The sequence below is a fragment of the Helicoverpa zea genome, chromosome 20 (assembly GCF_022581195.2).
Source record: "Helicoverpa zea isolate HzStark_Cry1AcR chromosome 20, ilHelZeax1.1, whole genome shotgun sequence".
In the NCBI taxonomy this organism is placed as follows: Eukaryota; Metazoa; Arthropoda; class Insecta; order Lepidoptera; family Noctuidae; genus Helicoverpa; species Helicoverpa zea.
The window spans coordinates 4,645,926-4,665,960 of NC_061471.1; the positions used below are offsets into that span (position 1 = coordinate 4,645,926).

Below are 20,035 nucleotides of genomic sequence, written 5' to 3' on the forward strand. Positions count from 1 at the left end.
TTTTAACTAGATTGAGTTATCTGGATGTGCACAATAGTTAGTTAAATATTCACAAAAAACCATACTCTGCTATGTTTGGTTACCATTTTGTTGTTTGGATTAATGTAAGGAATCAGTCAATTAATGCTATTTAAAAGCCTTTAAATTATAATCACAATTCAACACAAAATGTTAATAATTTAAAGTCACGTCTGAGATTACCTTAATATATAGTCTTGCCTTCAAGTTGTTTTTGGTAGACCCGTTCTGAGTACTGTTTAGTTGTGTGCGTTGAATGATTGTGTGTGTGCGTCCAGTCTGTAGGTCTGTGGTCGTGGAACCCGGTTCGTTCAAGCCTCCGGTCTCGTCGTATCAGAAAAAGAAATTGAGTTGAGAATAAATTGAAATTAATGCAAGTTATAAGTTCTCTTGTATAGTGACGCCATAAAGTTGGGTTCAAATTTGTGTCGAAATCATAAGGATATTCAATAAACTTGCTGAAGGGGACTTTTTGGTACAGGTAAATACAATTTATCTTATCATCGTTGAACTTAAATGAGCGTGATAAATGGTGGATGTTGATTTTCGTATTCTCAATTAGTACAGGTTGTGAATACTTGGCATGTTAGTAGATATAATATTAGATAAGCTTTTATATAGATGGTACTTGTCCCAATTGGATTGTTACTTTTATAAAATCTATTCTATTCTATTCTATTCTATTCTATTTTTATTTATGGCAATCCATGTCGATGCAAACGTCGACGATTCTGCCAATGACAAGTGGAAGGAGAAGCAAGTAGTGCTTGTGATTGACAAAAAGACAAAATTAAGTTGATGTTGTAGTCAAACTTGTGTAACTTATCGTGTTAGTAGGACGGCACTGAAACAAACAGAAATACATTTACATATATAAATAATAACAAAATGTTAGTAACATAAAACAAGTAACATATATACCACATTTATACAAACAGTGGTCTAAATAGATAGGCCAGAGTTTATAATTTAATATTATTACGATGGATGGACATCAATAGCGCCTGGAGCAGTTCTGGACAGGAGTAAGTTAAGAGGGAACGGAAATTAGTAGGGAGAGGAATCTTCAGTTTTTGGAGACGACCATATAAATCAAAAGATGAGTTATTGGGACAATTAAAAAATATATGGTCCAGGGAACCCTCATCCAGTCCACACTCGCAGAGAGATGAGTCCTGCACCCGAATTTTGCGCAAGAAGACCGGAGTACAACAATGTCCTAAACGTATCCTGCATAGAACCGAAATAACTTGTTTAGGGTATTTTTTAAAACGAGTAAACCACGGTTTCGATTTTACTGCCGGTTGGATAGCGTAGTACGAACTACCCTTCTTTCTGCTGGAGATATTCCACCATTCCTGCCACGAGGTCTCAAGACTCAATTTAGGTACGTTTAGTAGGTCATGCCCTTGAAGGGAGAAGTGTGCAAGGTCCGCTGATTCAGATGTGCATGCATCTTTAGCCAATGCGTCGGCACATTCATTTCCCGTTATACCGCAATGACTGGGAATCCAAACTAGGTGGACAACTTTCTCTTGCCGAGTGCAAGAGAAAAGGGACTTTTTGATATCTAGGACAATAGGACAATGGAGTTTAGATCTAAAGGGATTCTGGGATAGGGCTTGGAGGCAACTAAGGGAGTCAGTAAAGATAACTCCGAAGTTGATCTCATGGGACTCTATAAAGTGACAAGCTTCCAATAATGCCACGCACTCGCCTGTAAATATAGAAGACTCCTTTGGGCATCTGAATTTCATAATAATTTTCGAGTTCTGGTAATAAACCGCGGCTCCAGTATAACCGTCATTGAATTTGGAAGCATCCGTGAAGAACCTTTGAAACCCAGACCATCGTTCACCCAAAACCGCATTAAAGGTCGAATTTGCCGATGGGGAGTTTTTAGATATGCCAATATTATAAAATATATTAGGAGTGAAGCAAAGTACATCATAGGGGTAATTAAATAAAGGAAGCCTGGGATGTGATGCAATAGGAGATTCTAAATTTTGAAAAAATCGGAATGCTTTAAGGAATAAGGGGATTTCTTTATGTTCCCAATATTTTGAGCTGTGACAAAGAGTGTCAAGCTCTCTGAGTTTTGGGATGAGAGGATGGGATGATTTAGGAATAACCCTGGACAAAAAACGGGAAGCAAGGTACTGACGTCTCAGGGCTAAAGGAGGTTCAGCGCATTCGACCTGTAAGGCGTTAATAGGCGACGACTTCATGCAACCTGTGATGATCCGGAGGCATTGAGATTGGATCCTATCTAAGCCGGCCAAGGCACCCTTGTTACCAGGAATCACCAAGTGTGACCCATAATCCAGAATGCTACGGACTAAAGCATTATAAATTAATTTCATAGTGAAGGGGTGTGCCCCCCACCAGACCCCAGAAAGAGCTTTCAAAATGGAGATGACTCGTTCGCATCTTTTGATTAGATAATTTATGTGGTGAATACCGGATAATTTTGAATCTAAATAAACCCCTAAAAATTTTGCCTTTTTGGCTATGGGGATGCCTTGACCTTGGATGTTCACTGAGACCTGAGGGATCAGTCGTTTTCGGGAGAAGATCACTACCGAGCTTTTTGGGGCGGATAATGAGAGACCATGGTCCAGAAGCCATGTGTGCAGAGAGTCCAGGGAGAGACAGAGAGATGTGGCAGCATCCTCGATGGATGGATTGACAACATACAACGCCAGATCATCAGCGTATTGCAGTAAATGACAATTAGAATTAAGGCTGGAGCCAATGTCTGCCGTGTAAAGATTGTAGAGTAAAGGGCTTAGAACAGAGCCTTGAGGAAGGCCCTTCCACGTCTGCCTCACCTCGAATACCTCCCCCTGCACTCTGAGCATTAATGAGCGAGACATAAGAAGTGCGCATATACATTGTACCATCTTACCCGGAATCCTCAGCTGTTGCAGTTTCTGCCTGAGAACTGGAAGAAGAACGCTGTCGTATGCGGAAGATATGTCAAGGAATGCGGCTACAGCAGATTCATTTTTGGAAAAGGCTGTACGGATGTCGGTTACCAAAATTGCCACACTATCCATGGTACTAAGCCCCTTTCTAAAGCCAAACTGGTGGCTCGGCAGTAAATCCCTAGACTCAACCAACCACTCAAGCCTATTTTTAATTAAGTGTTCCAGTAACTTGGCCAACACTGAGGACAAAGCAATTGGTCTAAGGCCATTCGGATCATCAGCAGTCTTGCCAGGTTTCAAGAGCGGAATAACTATTTGGACTTTCCACTGGTCAGGAACCCAACCATATTGATAGCAATAATTGATAATTTCCAGGAAGTATTGCTTAGCTTGAGAACCGGAATGAGCTACAAATGAGTACGGTATGCCGTCTATGCCTGGGGCGGAATCCCTAACATGACGTAACACCGCATCAAGTTCCTCCAACGAAAATGGTTCATTCATAGGATCGTCCAAAATATTTACAGGCGGTAGCAGAAGTTCTGGAAATGAAGGAACATAGGCTGGAGCAATTTTGTCGAAGAAGGATTCAGCAGTTTCTCTCGTGATGGGGGAGGAGATAGATGGGGAGCAGCCTCGCCTAAAACGGTTAATGCTCTTCCATACTGCTGATATGGGAGTGGAAGGGGATAGAGAAGTGCAAAACTTAACCCAACCACGACGTTTCTTCTTATGAAGAAGCCGCCGAGATTGAGCAAACACTCGTCTGTACCGTAGGAGATTGTCGCTATTCATCGCTTCATTGTACTGTTTTTCGGCCTCTTTCCTTTCTTTGACAGCCGATGTGCATTCTTGATCCCACCACGGCGGTGACGGGATTTTATTTCTGGCAGAGTTACGCAGTGAAAAGGAAGTGTCTGCACTTGAAGTAATGGCCGAGATAAAGCCATCGTAACAACTCTTAGCATGGCAGTGACCAGAAGAAACTTGGGAACTCGAAGTTAAATTTGGAAGCAAACTGATTTTCTCCTCCAGTAAAGATGAAAACTTCGACCAATCAGGTTTGGTCAGGTTGTACTTCAATAGTGGAGGAGAAGTTTTCTCTAAATAGGTTTTATTAAGAAAAGTTATAACAATAGGGTAATGGTCGCTACCATGCGTAAGGCTAGTACATTCCCAATGAATTGATGCCGCCAACTCTACTGAACAGAATGTGAGGTCTACACAACTCTTTTGCTGACCGGGGAGGGATCTACGAGTAGGACTACCATCATTTAGGATGCAAAGGTCTAGGTCATCCAAGATTTCTACTAAACCTTCCCCAAAAGAATCACAGCGATTGGAACCCCATCTAAAATGGTGACAGTTGAAATCACCCATAACAAGGACGGGTCCTACAATATTGTTTAGGATGTCTCTAATAGTACCTAAGAACCTGTGCTGTGGGTGGGAGATATAGACAGATAAAACTGTGATACCTTCAACTCTACCTGCGACTACATTCATGTCACCATCCAGAGCAGAAAGGCTTAGGGTTGAGAGTGGAACACGATTATTAACAAGGAGAGCCGACCCTCCATAGCCATCAGATCTGTCACATCTGAGAATATTAAAAAGTGGTATATTAAAACTGAGACTCGGGGTAAGCCAAGTCTCAGCAATTGAGCAAGCCAAAGGCTTGAATTTATTGAGAAGGAATATGAGGTCGTGTTTCTTATGCCACACGCTCCTCACATTCCATTGTAGGAATATTTGACGGGACGCCATTTTTAATATTTGAGAGCAAGTTAACTAGTTGATAGGCAACGTTGGACGGTATTTGTGCATTATTAGAAGATAAAATTGTACTTAAAAGTTTAACAAGAATTTCTATCAGTGATGAAGTATTATTATCGACGAATGGGTTATTTAAAGCGCAGCCATCAGGCTGTGAAGATGCAGGGGAGTTAATGATTTGCTGATGAGCAGCTTTATCGTAAGAGGGAGATAGAGGGGCATGGGTCTTCGGCTTAAGAAAAACGGTTTTGCGATATGACTGAGTGGGGGCAGGAACTGCTTTTGTAGCATTCGCGTAGTTGCGAGAAACAATTGGGATAGTTTTGCTGGCCTCAGCATATGAGAGGGACTTCTCAGCCATAACGGTCTTAATGGCCTTCTGTCTGCCCAGCTCCGGGCAAGATTTGCTATTCGCAAAATGATTCCCCGAGCAGAGCACACAAAATGCCTCCGCCTCAGAAATGCTGCAACCATCACCAGGGTGATCATGGCCGCATTTACTGCAGCGGGGTTTAGACCGGCAAACAAGTTCCACATGACCGAACCTACAGCACTTACGGCACTGGATGGTGGGGTAGACATACTGTTGGACTGGGAGGGAAGTATAACAACAGAAAACTCTTTGTGGTAATACCTGACCGTCAAATGTTAGAACACATGTTTCTGTTGCCTTAAATTGTGTCACTCCATCAATCACCACTTTCCTATTTATGCGTCGCACTTTTAGAATTTCACCACAACCTGAGGGGACTTGTAGATACCTTTGAGCTTCCTCTTCATTTAGATCAGTGGGCACACCGGTAACAACACCCATGCGAGTAATGTTGAAAGTAGGGATAGACGCAACAAAACTATTTTTAGGAAGGATGTTATTAATAATAAATGAATTCGCATCCTGAGGGGATTTGAATTCTACCGACACACGGTTCCTGCCAACTTTTTTAACGCCATCGCGGACAATGCAGGTTATGTTGTGTTTTTGAAGGAATATGCCAAAAGTAACTGGATGCAGAGAGGTACCGGTGTTAGGCTGGGGTTCCAATCGAGAGACGTGTACAATGAACGGAGCCTTATCAGTAGCAGAGTACCTGCTGCGGCCAATTAAATTCTTTAGTTGTTTCGGTGGCGGGGTTGACACGGCAATGTTTGCATCATCTCCGGAGCGTTTCCTGGCATTCGAGGGTGATGAGGTGAGGGAGTCCGCGATGCTGCAGGCAACATCGGCGAATTGGGAGAGTGGGTAATTGGGGGAAAGAGGAGCAAATGCAGAGATGTCGGGAGGATCGGGGTCGGGGGGTTTATTGAGTTCCATAGTGCTTGTTAAGCCTAGTTAATTACCTAAATAACACTACACTACTGGTAACAAACACAAGGACAACACACAATCACAAAAATAAGTCACAGAAGATCACTAAAACACTGAAAACAGCTGAAAATTCTAGGCACACGTGCTTACCAAAGACACTCTGTGGCGAGAATCCTTTTATAAAATCATCAGCTTCTTTCAGCGAAAGGAAGGACTGTCAATAACCCTTGACATGTGTCATTGCTTACGTGTCAGCTCGTACCTTCATTTTGTTAGATTATTTCCAAGTAATTTAGTGAAAAACTGCCAGAAGCACTTTACTAGCGCTACGCAACAACTATTATAACTGTGCTGCGGTATGTGTGCCTTTGAAAGTGCCTTACACACTGTACTTTTCGCTGTAGAAATGTGCCGCTGGGATCGTAGATGATGAATGAAATTCATCACTACATTTGATTGGAGATTGTTTGTTATTATCTACGTTAGACTTTCGTTATTGTGTTCATCTTTTATTTTAGTAGCAAGAAATGGGCTATAACTAACAGTAATCAGATATTTTGTAATACTAAACTAGGGTAGGCGTGTGCGGCAGATCCAATGGAGCTGCAAGCATTGCTCGTCCTGTGCGGGGTGGGGGTCGCGGGACTCGCCATGCTGCTGCTGATGGGGTTGTTCTCTGCCTCTGGCACCAGTTATGAGGAAGCAATAGCTCAACAACGCCGAGCTACCACTGAACTACTTGCTCTTGCTGAAAGCAAAAATAAGCCTAAAAAGAAAGAGAAGAAAGCTAACAAAAAGGTAATACTTCAAATAATTGGTAAACCTTAGATACACTAGACGCTACCTATAGTTAAATCCTACTATTGATTTCATACCTATATTAAACTTTTTTTTGTAGGTAGAAAAAATCTTTTACAGAAGTGAAATAATGACGATAATTAAAACTCAAGATCATAACCAAAACATGTAACTACTATAATAAAATATTTCTAATAAATTGTTATTCTAATAAGAATCAAATTCAAATGATTGTACATAGATGATAAAGCCAGCTCAGCTTGCTTGAATACAGAAAACTGCATAATCAAAGCAGGATCATTTATGTATCAGCTGGCAATTGTCTCCCACTCTTATAGTTGCGACAACAAGACCTAATACTTTAAATCTTCTAATTGTTTTGAATACTAATATACACTTTTGTTATAAGAAAGTTCTCCTTTTCATAGGATATTATAAGTTGATTCACTGAATATTTTCAGTCATAAAATCAGTCTGGAATACCTTGCTTTTGATGAATGAAAATATAAAATGTTTCATCATTTTATAATAATTAGAAGTTCAACATAAATCAACAATCTTAATTAATATATAAGAAGTAATTATATAGCAATGATATTAATAATAGCATGTATTTTAGTTAGCAAAGAAGGAAAAGAGCAAGGAGAGTGCAGTTGGGATGACAGGCAGTGAGCAGGAGAGTGAGGCACCAGCTGAGAGTGGAGTTGAGGACGATGTGGTGCCCGCTCCTAAGGGACATGTTGAGTTCAGTGCTGCAGTGGTAGTGGATGTGCCTAGGGATACCACACCTAATGTCAAGGTAAGAAAAAACTAGTGACACTTAAAAAAGTTCTAACTGGTTTGTGGAGCCTCTATGCAATTTCTATGAAGTAATTCTATACTGATAATAAACTGGGAAGAAATAGAAAATTTTCATGTTTTCCACAAAAACACTTTATATTCATTTCTTGAAAATGTTTCTACTACATTACTCTCTTATCTTTTTGTAGCTGTCTAATAAACTTTACTGTCTCATTAAATTCTTATAAGCATGATAGCATAAAAATCATGACTTGTACTTTTCAATTAGCAACCTTAAAGAATAATACAAAAAATACATATTATAAGTTCTTATCAAGCTATTTAAATACAAAATATGTTATCACAAAATGTGGTATGAAAAGATAGAGTTCAGAGTAATCAAAATCACAATAGATCAATTTTGTTGTGATTAAATCTTGGCCACTGGAGTCATGGCATACATCTTCAGTACTTAAGGTTTTTGATAGCCATCTTTAATATAGAGATTTGTATCTAAGATATTTACTGATATCATATTTGAATGAGGAAAAAAATTCACCTTAATTATTTTATTAGATAGTACTCTTAATATTTAGCATGCCATACAAACAACTTATTTAGGTTCTCCAACAGAAAAAAAGCATACATGAAAATTGCTAGAGACAAAGTAAAATATTGAGTAGTTTAAAGTTCATTTGCATCTTTTATATGGGTGGTCTAGTGGTATTACTATTGGCTTAATCTGGAATGTATCGGGATGGGTATATGCTGGAAAGTATTAGTAGATAGTTAATCCCCTGGGTCGGGTCTACTATAGTACGACGATGTCTGTACAGATCCGCAAACGCGGCAAGGATCCTAAAGTAAAGCCGATCTTGGTAAATAAAGAGGATCCGAGTTGCGTTAGCGATCCGAGCGCGCTGCCTGACCCCACCACCACCACTGTCGCCAACCACTTTGAGGAAATGCATCCCAAAGATGAGTTTGAATTGATGCATTCAACACTCGTCACGGAAAAAGTGAGTCTACACCTACGAACGTAATGTGTCGGCGATGTAATGTCTATGTGTGTGTGTCCGCTAACTTGTGACGTGGTGTTGTAGTTGACTGCAGTAGAACAATTAAACTTTAATCATACCACGGTTTTGGTTTAAAATGTCGTATAGTATGATATCATTGTTTGTAGATTTTCGAACTATGTAGGCATAAGTTAAAGTAAATGTTGTAATTTGTAAAAAGCTGTATTATTAATTACCAATTAATATAGATGTCTCATTTGCTTCGCATGCAGTACTAAGGCTAACTACAAATAAAGCGATTCGTTAGTTACAGTAGTAGTGTGTCGACTCGTTTTATTGTTTACATCATTAAACACATATCAGACTCATATTCATACTCCATGTCTCTGGTGTCACTGTTTTATGTCGTGTCGTGACTACATTGTAAGACTATCTATATCACTATTGATGCACGCGCATTCGTAAGCATGTTTCAATACTAATTAACAATAGTTTATATGATAAAGTAATCGCATGTTGTTAATTACTGTATAGATTCATGAAAATTGCGATATTATAAAGTAAATATTTTTAGGCCTCCGAGAAAGTGGAAGAAGTAGCGGAAAAGAAAGAAGTGAAAGTAGCTAAGGCCGCTAAGGGCAGCAAGGCAGTAGCTAAGCCCCCTGCTGTAGTTGAGGTCGCTAAGGAAGAAGTCACTCGCGAGCGACACAACAGTGGCGAAGTAGCGAAGGAACAGCGCAAGAGTATGTTCATTCATTTTAAAGTTTTATAATTATATTTGAAATTACTTGAATGTATATCTCATTAGTACTTCACAATTTAGGCAAGAAGATTGAGAAGAAGTCCACGGAAGAAGTGAGTGAGATCGTCCGCGAGGAGGTAGTTCCGCCGCTGAACGCGCCTCAGCCGAGCGAGCTCACGACTGACAAGCTGCTGAAGCAGGCGCTGGCGAACGCGCCGGCACCGGCCGCCTCTCCGCCCGGCAAGAACAAGAAGAAGAAACCAGAGCCCAATGTGCTCTCGCTTATGGGTCAGTCGTTGGCGCTAAACAGATAATCCTGTTTGATAGCATAATAGCATTTTACATTTTTATAGAAATCTGAAAATTAACTTACTTCAATCATGTACCATAATCTCCTAAGTCTGATGCTATGCTGAAAGCCGCATCAAAATCGCCAAACATGAGATAGTCGTGCACAAATATACATACATACAGATTAAACTGAGTAGGTAACTCCCCTTTTTGAAATGATCTAAAAAGTATGGTCTCTTTTTGTGCATATGGGAATTTTAACGCTAAGTAATATGTTTGTGGTTAGTAGCGGGCGACAACGGCGGCGTGAACGTGGGCGAGCTGGTGCGCGTGGTGCGCGAGGCGGTGCTGTCGCGCACCGAGATACAGATCCTCACTGACGCGCTGCTCAACAAGCACCACGACCCGCTGCCCGAGCACTCCGAGTGGACCGAGGTACGTCACTAACTTCATCGCGGCTCTGAACATTTCTTTTTGTGTGAAATCATCAGATGACCCGCTGTGGGTGCAGCGTGAAAGAGGTCAGACTAAAACTTACCATGTTCCTTCTTAAGCCCTTTATGTACCACGGCCGTGGTAATTCTTTCGAACAATCAAATCTCTCAGCAACGGCAGGTGTTGGCCTTAGAAGGCCCCTCTGATCTTTTCCTTGAGTCTCTTAGAAGACGAAAGGTCGATGAGCTACCCGAAACCTACTGCCTGCCGTTCGGAACATTGCCTAGAATCAATTTTTAGGTATAAGAGGGCGACGAAGAGTGTGCGGCCACGCGGCTTTTGCATGCTCATGCTCTTGCATATTGATTGAGTGCCCTGAAACTCATGTTGGTGTTTCAATTTAGAACCCAATCTTGTTCTCTGTTCTCCACGAAATTTATGTTTAAGGGACCTTTAAATATGTAAACACGTTTTTGTGACTTATTGAAAAAAAAAAACACAAAAATCTTGTTGAAGGGAACTTTCGGAAAGTTAGATTCGCGTTTGTCCGGTTTTATCAGGTAGTCGTGAAGCTTACAATAAACAATGATATTACAAACCACTTGCGCAAATAAAATTATGACTAAAGTCAGATCTTGATGACCCTCTAACATTGTGTGATAATAAAAGTCAAACATAACATTTTGCAAATTATATGCCATAAGTTTTTACATTGTTACCTACTGGCAGTTTTTATTACAAAATATGTACTAGTTAGCTTGATTGTTTAATGCTGATTATATCTCATCCATTTATGGTGTGAATACTATGAATATAGGTTCTGGTTACGCAATAAAATCTAAGCGCCGACTCTCCACATACCTAATGCACACTTGTTATTATTTTTAATGCACTAAAACACATGTGCAAACTATTAAGAGGACGAATAGGGTTGTTTCCAAATTTCGGAAATCTATTTAGATAGCTTCTAAATAATTTTAAGATCACCCTCTCTTTCATTTTTCGTCTCAAATCTTTTTATTTTTTATGTATTACATGTTTTTCTATTTGTCTTAAAATATTGCTCAGAAAACGCTAGATCACGTGACTGTGACGTCAACGTTCTCTGTTCATTCCTTTACATTTTAAAGGAGAGAAAACGAGAAAAAACTAACATACCAACTAATGGATTTCTTAATTTTAATAATGTATTTTTATAAAATAGCTACAAAAACTATAATATTTTATACATATAGATTATTTTTATACATTTGCACAAAAATAAAATACCTCAAATGTTTTGAGTTGTGTACGCGGAAAAATGAAATGGTGCAAAGAAACGTAAAGTTTGTGTTTATTTATATTGAGGTTATGTTTGTGTCCGCGTTAGAAAAGATTTGATGCTTTTTCAAAAAACTTAAATTAAATTAATGTCTACAAGGTTTGTGTTGTGCGAGACTGTGGAAATACGACCATTAGTGCTCTAAATAAACTGTTCATCCTCGTACCGCTGAATAAAAATCTTGGTTATTGGCAAAGAATTGAGCGACCATAAAAGAGTCTACTCTTGGCAGATTGGAACTATCAGCTTTCATAAATCCTTTCTCCATAATTCTTTAGCAGTTGTATCACTTAAATGCAATTAAGACACAGAACTTCACAGAAGCAAGTAAACAAAACATTAATTCTGAGGTTATTTCGATATATCTGTCACTGTCAAATACTTGTCATTGTCAAATATAGAAAGGATGACGTCATCGGTCTCTTCTCGTCGTTTTTAATGGCGTGACGTCACAGGCTCAAAATTAAAATTTCATAAATTAATTAAAAAATATATGGTCAGTTATAAATAATATAATATAGCTTATCGTGTTTCTAGTTTTGTGAACTTTCGGTGCATTTATTTAATTTTAACTAAATGAATACTAGGAAACAACCCTATTGGAATTTTTGGCGCCAAGGATCTCAATTTTTCTCAGTAAATACAAAACGGATCAAAATACAACTTGGTTACCTGAAAGTTCATAATATAAACCTTATTTTGTTAGACGTAGAAACATGATTAGGCAACTTTTATAACAGAGAAAAATATATCAAACATACCTCTTTTTAAAAAGAGATTCACATATTATGGGCAAACGGGACCGATTTAAGCCTCTTAACTTTTTTAGTAGTTGAGTATATACATACTCTTTTAAAATTGTAGAAGGATTTTTTATCAAATTATCATTTCTAAATAATAAAATTACAAAACCATTTTGTCGCTTACGACTTTTAGTTATAAGCTAGCGCGCGTATTGTTATCCTCGCCCCGCTCAGACGCTCCGACCCCTTTTGGCGCCTTAGATGCGCGTGCCGGTTATGGAATTATTGTTGACCAATTCGTCGCCTTAATGATGACATCATCATACATTTGTGTCTTAGATTGAGTTACATTCCTTACATATTGTTGTTTTTGTGTGTGCCAGGGTCCCAACGATCCTATTCAGAAGCTGAAGAAGCAGTTGGCCGATAAAGAGAAGGCGCTCGCCGATGAGATTGAGGCCTCTCAGGCTCTGCACGCCAAGCTTAAGGAGCTCAGGTAATATTAACGATTATGTTGTCAATCCGATGCATTGAAATGAATACGTCTTTGATGTGTTAATTTACAATTAGGTACCTAGGAACAAACATCCAAATAAAGTTAAGCATAATAGAAAAAAAACACAAAAAATATGACAACGTCTTTTTAAGTTATAAAACCGCTCGCCGAAGAAACTGAATTATTGAAAAAATAAAAACTAACCGTCGTACCACAAACACTTAAACGTCTGTTGAACATTTGTCAAAAAAATTACATTATGACGTTGAAATGAGGTCGTATGCAGCCACACTTTTTTTAGACAAGTGTTCAACAGATTTTTAAGTTTTTGTAGTGAGGCTGTATATGATTTGTTTATGTTCTTAAGTAATATTCGGAAGGCCTTATTTATCATGCATCTCATGTTCGGGCACGACGTCTCATTGACGATGCCCACCATTGGGTCGAGCCCGCAACTAGGTTTACCATAAGCTTTGCAAGAAGTATAGCATGTTGTTGTGCAGGGGCGCGCTGAACGCGGAGCGCACGCGCGCGGCGGCGGCGGCGCGGGCGGCGGAGCAGGCGGCGGCCGCGGCGCGGGCCGAGCTGCACACGCAGCAGGCGCGCCTGCAGCGTCTGCTCGACGACAACCACCAGCTCGCGCAGGAGAAGCTCATGGTCAGTCCACTACACAGCGGCCGGCACACGCTGGTTGAGCTGGGGACAAATTAATATATTGTTGTTCTCTTCGAACAGCTGCAGTCCAAGTTGGGTGCTGAAGGCGAGGCACAGGCCGCGCGTGTTCAGATGGAACTGCACATCCAAAGACTGTCTGAGGTGAGGGCACTTTCCTTAGGAAATAGGAGTGAGGTCTTATAGTTTTGTCTGACTGCACTTTGGGCAGATGTTCAGGTGTGATGGGTTTGTTTGTGTGACACAGGCGGAGGCGACCCTGCTGGCGCAGCTGACGGGGCTGCAGGCGGAGCTGACGGCGCACGCGCTGGAGGCGGGGCAGCTGCGCATGGAGGCGGGCGCCGCGCGCGACTCCTGCGTCATGGCGCAGCAGCACGCCGCCGACCTCGCGCAGCAGCTGCAGGTAACGCGACACGCCGCACTATACTCGCGCAGCTGACGGGGCTGCAGGACCCCCCATATGACATATGGCAATTTTTCAAGTCATCATCATCTTCTGAGCCTTTTACCAACTGTGTTGGGGTCGGCTTCCACAACAACAATTCAAGTGCTCTACATGTGTTCGAAAATGTATATTTATGCATTTATAGCACGGAGGAACGAAAGATGAGCAGAGATGCCATACGTCAGGTAGGTTAGGATTTTTCTTGTAGGCCAAGTGACGTACGCTGGCGTGTTCAAAACGATCAGTCGATCACTTACTAGAAGTTACGAGGCGTCCGTATTCCTTGTCAAATCAAGACCAATCTGTCAAAGATTGGTGTTATTTTTAGCACGCTTATATTAGCTTCACCTGTGACTACCTATGTATGTAAAATCTTGGAATCTTAATTTGACCCACTTCCGGGTCTTCGATTAGGATAAAATTTTGCACACGCTCGAGTTCATTATGACAAAACCAGCGTGATTTTTTAGTTTTTTTTTTTAATTTAAAATGGGCGTCTTCTAAATGAGTATGAGTTCGAAGCCGGTATCGTACCTCGTCCCCCGAACTCGGGGGCTCGGTAGTCGTGCGCTGGGCGTAGTGCGGCAGGAGTCACTCGCAGCTGGTGTTGCAGGACGCGACGCGCGCGTGCGGCGAGCTGGAGCAGCAGCGCCAGTGCGCCGCGCACAGCGAGCAGCGCGCGCAGCAGGACCTGCGACAGGCACAGGAGCGACTCGCAGGTACGTCGCACTCCACTACGTACTCTCGTATTATGTATCTTTACAAGTCTAAAGTTTGCGCAGTAAACAATTTTAGTTGAATTTTAAAACCGTTGTTGTAAAACTTTTTACTTATTGTGATTTTCTTGAAATTGTGTGGCGTAATATTTCGAATATTCTTTGTACACAAACGTATTTTAATACACAATTACACAATACAGAATAGTTATATACAAAGGCGAGCTTAACCTAGAGTTGGGTTCTCTGACAGCAAACCTTAGAGCTATTCTATCATAGTTGTGCAAGTCTATTCTTGATAAAATATTATGTCAATGCAAATTGGATTCTTCAAAGTGTGTTGATTTCTTGCAGCCATGGCCGAGCTTCAAAACGAAGTGCAGAGATTGGCGAACCGCGCTCAGACTGCTGAAAGTAACGTTGAGATATTGAAGGAGGAGTCCGACAAACAGAAGCAACAGGTAAATACTGTCACCATAGAGGAAAATAAACGTATTATTATTCATATTATTTATACATTTTTTTATACGTAATATAATGTAAGAAAATAATATGTATATTTATGAATAAAATATTAAAACTTGTTGTTTGTTGCTCTTACAGTTGTCCAGTGAAATAGCGTCGTTGCGTGAACAGCTGGCTGCCCGAGAGACTGAATTAGCTGAAATAAAACAATTGAAGGCGGCGCCTGCGCAGAACGGACTGCCAGCCAATGACCAAGTCAAGGTTAGTTTTGAAATAAATACTATTAAACATAGTCAAAGTCGGTGTTTATTCCAATAAGGCTAATTGAGTTCACACTTTTTCATGTCAATTACATTGGACAGCACCCCAAAAACTTTTACCGCCACCTAGTGATAGTGGTATAATTAATAATTAATTAAAAAAAAAACGGAAAAATTTCATTTTTCATGAGCAAATTAGCAAAACCGTACTTACAATAATCCAATTGTGCATTTAGTAAGTCGCTTACGCAAGTAAACTTGTAGAACCTATACAATACTTTTGCTTATATATTTGACACATAATTTCTTAGCAGTACTGTAAAGTTAATATTTAAATCTTTATTACCAGCAGGCTGCAGAACTCGCGAAGGTTGAGAGCATAGTGGAGTCTCTCCGCGACGAGCTCGCGACGGCGCAGCGTGGCTCCCGCGACCAACGCGAGCAGCTGACCCGTCTGCACGAACAGTTGCGCCACTACCAGGATAAGAACAATGTGAGTTACTATGCATTTTTGGGACCATTTTTAGCTCTCTCATTTTTCATTTGGTCACATAGGACTAATGTACTTGTGAGTGTTAGAATATCTAATATTGACAACAGAATATTGTTTATATGAACAAATCTGTAAGGAATTATACCTTTAGGATAAGTGCAGTTCGTATCCCGCATTGTATGCTGGTTTTCTCTTTCCTTTAATTTCTTGTCATCAAAAGCATGGTTCGATAACTCGACAATTAATATAAATCTTTTTTAATTTTACCATCTCACAATCTAATGAAGCTGCTTAACTCGTCCCGCTTAGGAGTTGCGAACTAAAAACTGGAAAGTAATGGAGGCGTTACAATCTGCCGAAAAGGCTCTTCAGACGAAAGCGGCAAGGGCGATGCCGGCCCAAGACTCGCTGCGCGTAAGTCCCGCTTTATATATTGTACAGCGACCAATGTTACCGAGTACACTCGCATGTACATTCATCTTCGGCCGGCTTCGCTTTGTTGTTATATATATATCCATTGCTAACATATCTATGCAATCCTTTAGATGGAAATAGAGCGATTGTAAATATTCTATGGTTGAGTTATGGCTGTCAATATTGTAGGAACACCTAGTTATCATTCTTGTAAATCTTTTCCTTTCTTCTTGGTCCTTTTCGTTACATACAATTTCATAATTATCTGAATATTATCTATAATAAAAAGTCTATGTTGCTTGTCACACCCACTTCAAAAATTTATATTACTCCTTGTTATGGAAAGGACGCCATTGTGAAAGCACAAGAGGCTCAGTACGCTGAGGTGGCGAGTATCCTCCGCGCGGCGTGCCCGGCGGCGGCGCCGGGCGCGGGCGCGGGCCGCGACTGGCTGCAGAGCTTCGCCGCCAACCTGCGCGCGCAGCTGCACCCGCCCGCGCCCGCACAAGCCGAGCCCGCCGACACCGACGCCAGGGTCAACGACCTCATCCAGCAGAATGAGCAGTCACAGAGCCTCGTCGAGAAATACAAGAGGATTATTGACGACACCGTGAGTATTTTTCTAGTACTATGGAAAATTCATATCCTTTCAGCCATAGGGGTAGTAAAGATAAGAAGTAATTTTTATTCAAAGTAGGCTGAAAATCAGTACTTTACAAAACAAAGCAAAACAAATGTACATCTCGTATAGGCCTTCCTTCATTGATTTCCAAATATTTGCATGGAAAATTATTTTCACATCTAACTGATCAGTATTGTATATGACAGGAAGGAGTATTGAGCCGCCTACAACAGAACGTAACGTTAGAAGAGCAGCGGTGGGCGCAGCAGTTGGCTGAGAAACAACGCGAACTTGATGATCTCCGGCAGCGCACCGTTCTGCAGGTACAATGTTAACAATAGATTGTTCATTCATACTAGCATTCAATCTTACACTGCTTTTTAGCACCTTATTCATAAACTTGGTAACTCTATTTAAAAAATATATAAAATTCCTATATAGCCAGTATAGAACAGTTTTTTTTTTCTGGTCGGAAATCATAAAATGACTCCTACCGCTGTTAGGGGTTAGAAGCGGTGATCGAGTGTCAGACTCTTACTGATTAAAACCCATCATGTTCCTTCGTAGGCCTTTTATGTACCAGGGCTGCGGTAACTCTGTCGAACAATTCCGCAGCCCCGAGTATAGAACATTTGATTTTGAAATAATTTAGGTTGTATTTATGAATGTTATTTGTACGTAGGAACCTCTGGCGTTTGCATACTCCTGCATAGAGAACGCATTGCCTGCGATCGTAGAGGAGGTACAGATAACAGTGATGGTTGTGTTCGCACTCTGTGTGCTTTTGTGTTCTTACGTCGAGGCCACAAAGCGTGATACCTCTTATTCGTTTTACTTTTTAAAATTCTTGATTATCTTTTTTTTCATTGTAGGATGTGTTTTCGAATCCACAACACATGACGTGTTGACGTGGTAATTCCAGGGAATTTAAGATCCGTGGCAAGTTACATGAAAATAAAATGATAAAAAAAAAACAGTAATATTAATTTCTCAATCTTTGTACATTATAATGGACAGTTCTCCCAGTTTTCTATAAGACATAACACTAACTTAGGGAGAATAGATTTGTAGACTCAAAGTTCAAAGTTAGTTTTCTGTGTTCCTATCGGCTGTGGGCTCTAGTCATCAGCTTTCAAATGAACATTTTCGTATTCTTCTTTATTGATTGTCCAACAATGTTATTGCGCATTTGCTGGTGATGGTGCTTCGTAATTAATATCATGTTTTAAATTTAACTGTTACCCACAGATGCAAAATAAAATCGACTCATTGCAAGAAGAGCTACAACAAGCAAAAAAGTCCAATCACAACCACACTTTTGCTGACGCGGAACGGAGCGCTGAGGTAAATTTCAGGAAATATATGTTTATACTACATGAGATTACGTATTGGAAACCATATCAGTCACGTTTCTGCTTGTTCCAGGAAAGACTTATGGCTGGTTTATCTGACAAACACAGTGTAGACGTCAGCAATGGACCATTAAAGGTATTTACATAAAATATATTTTTTTTACATTCTGAAATTTAAAAAAAGTATAGAATAACTTGGATTGTTTACCAACTTTGTTTGCAGGTTGGACTGGACGAGAAATAACAAGAGGCAAGCGTTGGCGACGAAGTATCGAGGTGTCATTCCTGTCCAGTGCGAGCGCACAGGTAACATAGCATGCGCAGACGCCGCCGTCGCGCTGCCGCTCAGGTGTATGTTACTATTAATCGATATTTATAATGTAAGGGACTTGCAAACTAATGTTCAGAATGTAAAGTTATATCATTGATCACACTCGACAACATACAATCGCAATATCGTCCGTATAAGTATGTACAAAACTGGATGAAATTGCATCAAGGTAATGTTCAAGTTTGTGTTTTAGTAGTACTTTACAATAAATTATAAATAAGTGTACTGTTCATTAAACAACTCTCATTAAAAATGCAATGTAATCTATTTTAAATTAGGTTTAAATTTAATATGCCATAACCAGTTGTTGGGTTATAAGGTCGGGCAGCAAGTTTTGGGGCAGCAATGGTTTATATAAAAGACAAAATATGTCACTGATTGTTGCTCTTCTGCCAACGACAATCAATACAAAATGTATACTTGAAACTGGCAGTACAGTAAGCTAATCGGTACAAAAAAGGCAAACGAAAACTTTATATTTTAAGGCATTAATAAAATTTTTGGTAATACACCTTCTATAATCGAAAACATGATGCTGCCATTCCTTTTATATCCCTTCTTTAAAATTATTAAAAAATGGGGTGTTGCAATTTGAATCAGATTGAGGATACGAACCAATAAATTATGTGTAAAAAATTCAGACTGTTCCACAGTATTGGTTTAATTTGTGAAATCTAAATTCCTAATGATATGATATGTTTTTAGTGCTTTTGGGACTGTGTAAGCAATACTGTGAAAATTTATGACTAGAATAACATCTCGAACTATTTAGAGATGGATTATTATTGTTACATTACACAAAACACATGTTATGCAAGCACTTAGGAACGTCCTTACATCAGGGGCTCGACACACGTAATCGCTTCATAGTATATGAACCTCAGAATCAAGATAAGCTTAATCTATAAATAGCAATTATTCAATTTTCTATTATAATAAATCCATTATGGATTCCGTCGTTAATTTATGAAATCTGTCTATGTGTAACTCAATAAAACGCGAATCAAATTGTAACCGTAAATATTATGTATTGTGATGTGAATTATAATGAATTAGTTGTGGTAGTAGAGCAATATTGATGATGATTTTGAAAATTTTATTATTTATTTAATTTGAATTACTATGTAGTTAGATAAAAAATATTTAAAAGTAATACCTACAGTTGTATATTATGGCAACGATATATTTATTGTGACGTGCGATTGTATATTGGATAAAATTCCCATTTTCCTATTCTGATATACCCTATTTTTAATTTGCCGAATTAACAATTTTCTATTCTTAATAATTTTAAGGAATGTTATTTACTCTTTAGAATTATATTATTATTTATAAATATTTTTTTATCTAGCGCATAATCATTTTTGTCAGTGCCTTAGGGTAAGATTTGAATTTAAAATGCTGACTGTTTTATTTCTAGAAATAAATAAAATTCCAAATAAAATTCCTAATTTATTTTTGTTTTTATTTATGGATGATGGATACCCTTTTTTTAATGACGCCAAAAGTCATCAAATGACCCCTCCCGCTGTGGGTTAGCAGCGGTGAGGGAGTGTCAGACTCTTACCATCTAAAAACCGTCGTGTTTCGTCATAGGCCTTTTATGTACC

General features: G+C 39.6%; 1 protein-coding gene across 17 annotated transcripts; it reads left to right on the plus strand.

Moving 5' to 3' along the window:
* The first annotated feature begins 242 nt into the window (after positions 1 to 242).
* On the plus strand, positions 243 to 19,775 carry LOC124640266 (ribosome-binding protein 1). 17 transcript variants are annotated; one of them, XM_047177956.1, is made up of 22 exons: positions 243 to 499; positions 6,583 to 6,828; positions 7,448 to 7,627; positions 8,445 to 8,627; positions 9,202 to 9,370; positions 9,451 to 9,657; positions 9,947 to 10,095; positions 12,543 to 12,655; positions 13,159 to 13,312; positions 13,391 to 13,471; positions 13,575 to 13,730; positions 14,374 to 14,491; positions 14,843 to 14,949; positions 15,092 to 15,214; positions 15,563 to 15,706; positions 16,016 to 16,120; positions 16,467 to 16,730; positions 16,949 to 17,065; positions 17,425 to 17,484; positions 17,991 to 18,086; positions 18,168 to 18,230; positions 18,318 to 19,775. In XM_047177956.1, the coding sequence occupies exons 2-22, from the start codon at positions 6,628 to 6,630 to the stop codon at positions 18,336 to 18,338; spliced, it is 2,811 nt and encodes a 936-aa protein (XP_047033912.1). In that variant the 5' UTR covers positions 243 to 499; positions 6,583 to 6,627; the 3' UTR covers positions 18,339 to 19,775. The 17 variants fall into 17 exon arrangements, with proteins under 17 accessions (XP_047033912.1, XP_047033909.1, XP_047033916.1 ...); XM_047177953.1 differs by having other exon boundaries at positions 6,605 to 6,828; XM_047177960.1 differs by having other exon boundaries at positions 6,605 to 6,828; positions 15,566 to 15,706.
* Positions 19,776 to 20,035: the final 260 nt, after the last annotated feature.

Coding starts and splice junctions, on each gene's coding strand:
- LOC124640266 (XM_047177956.1), top strand. CDS start 6,628: ATGGAGCTGCAAGCATTGCTCGTCCTGTGCGGGGTGGGGGTCGCGGGA. Junction 9,371..9,450: donor AGCGAAGGAACAGCGCAAGA/GTATGTTCATTC, acceptor TTCACAATTTAG/GCAAGAAGATTGAGAAGAAG. Junction 14,950..15,091: donor CCGACAAACAGAAGCAACAG/GTAAATACTGTC, acceptor TTGCTCTTACAG/TTGTCCAGTGAAATAGCGTC.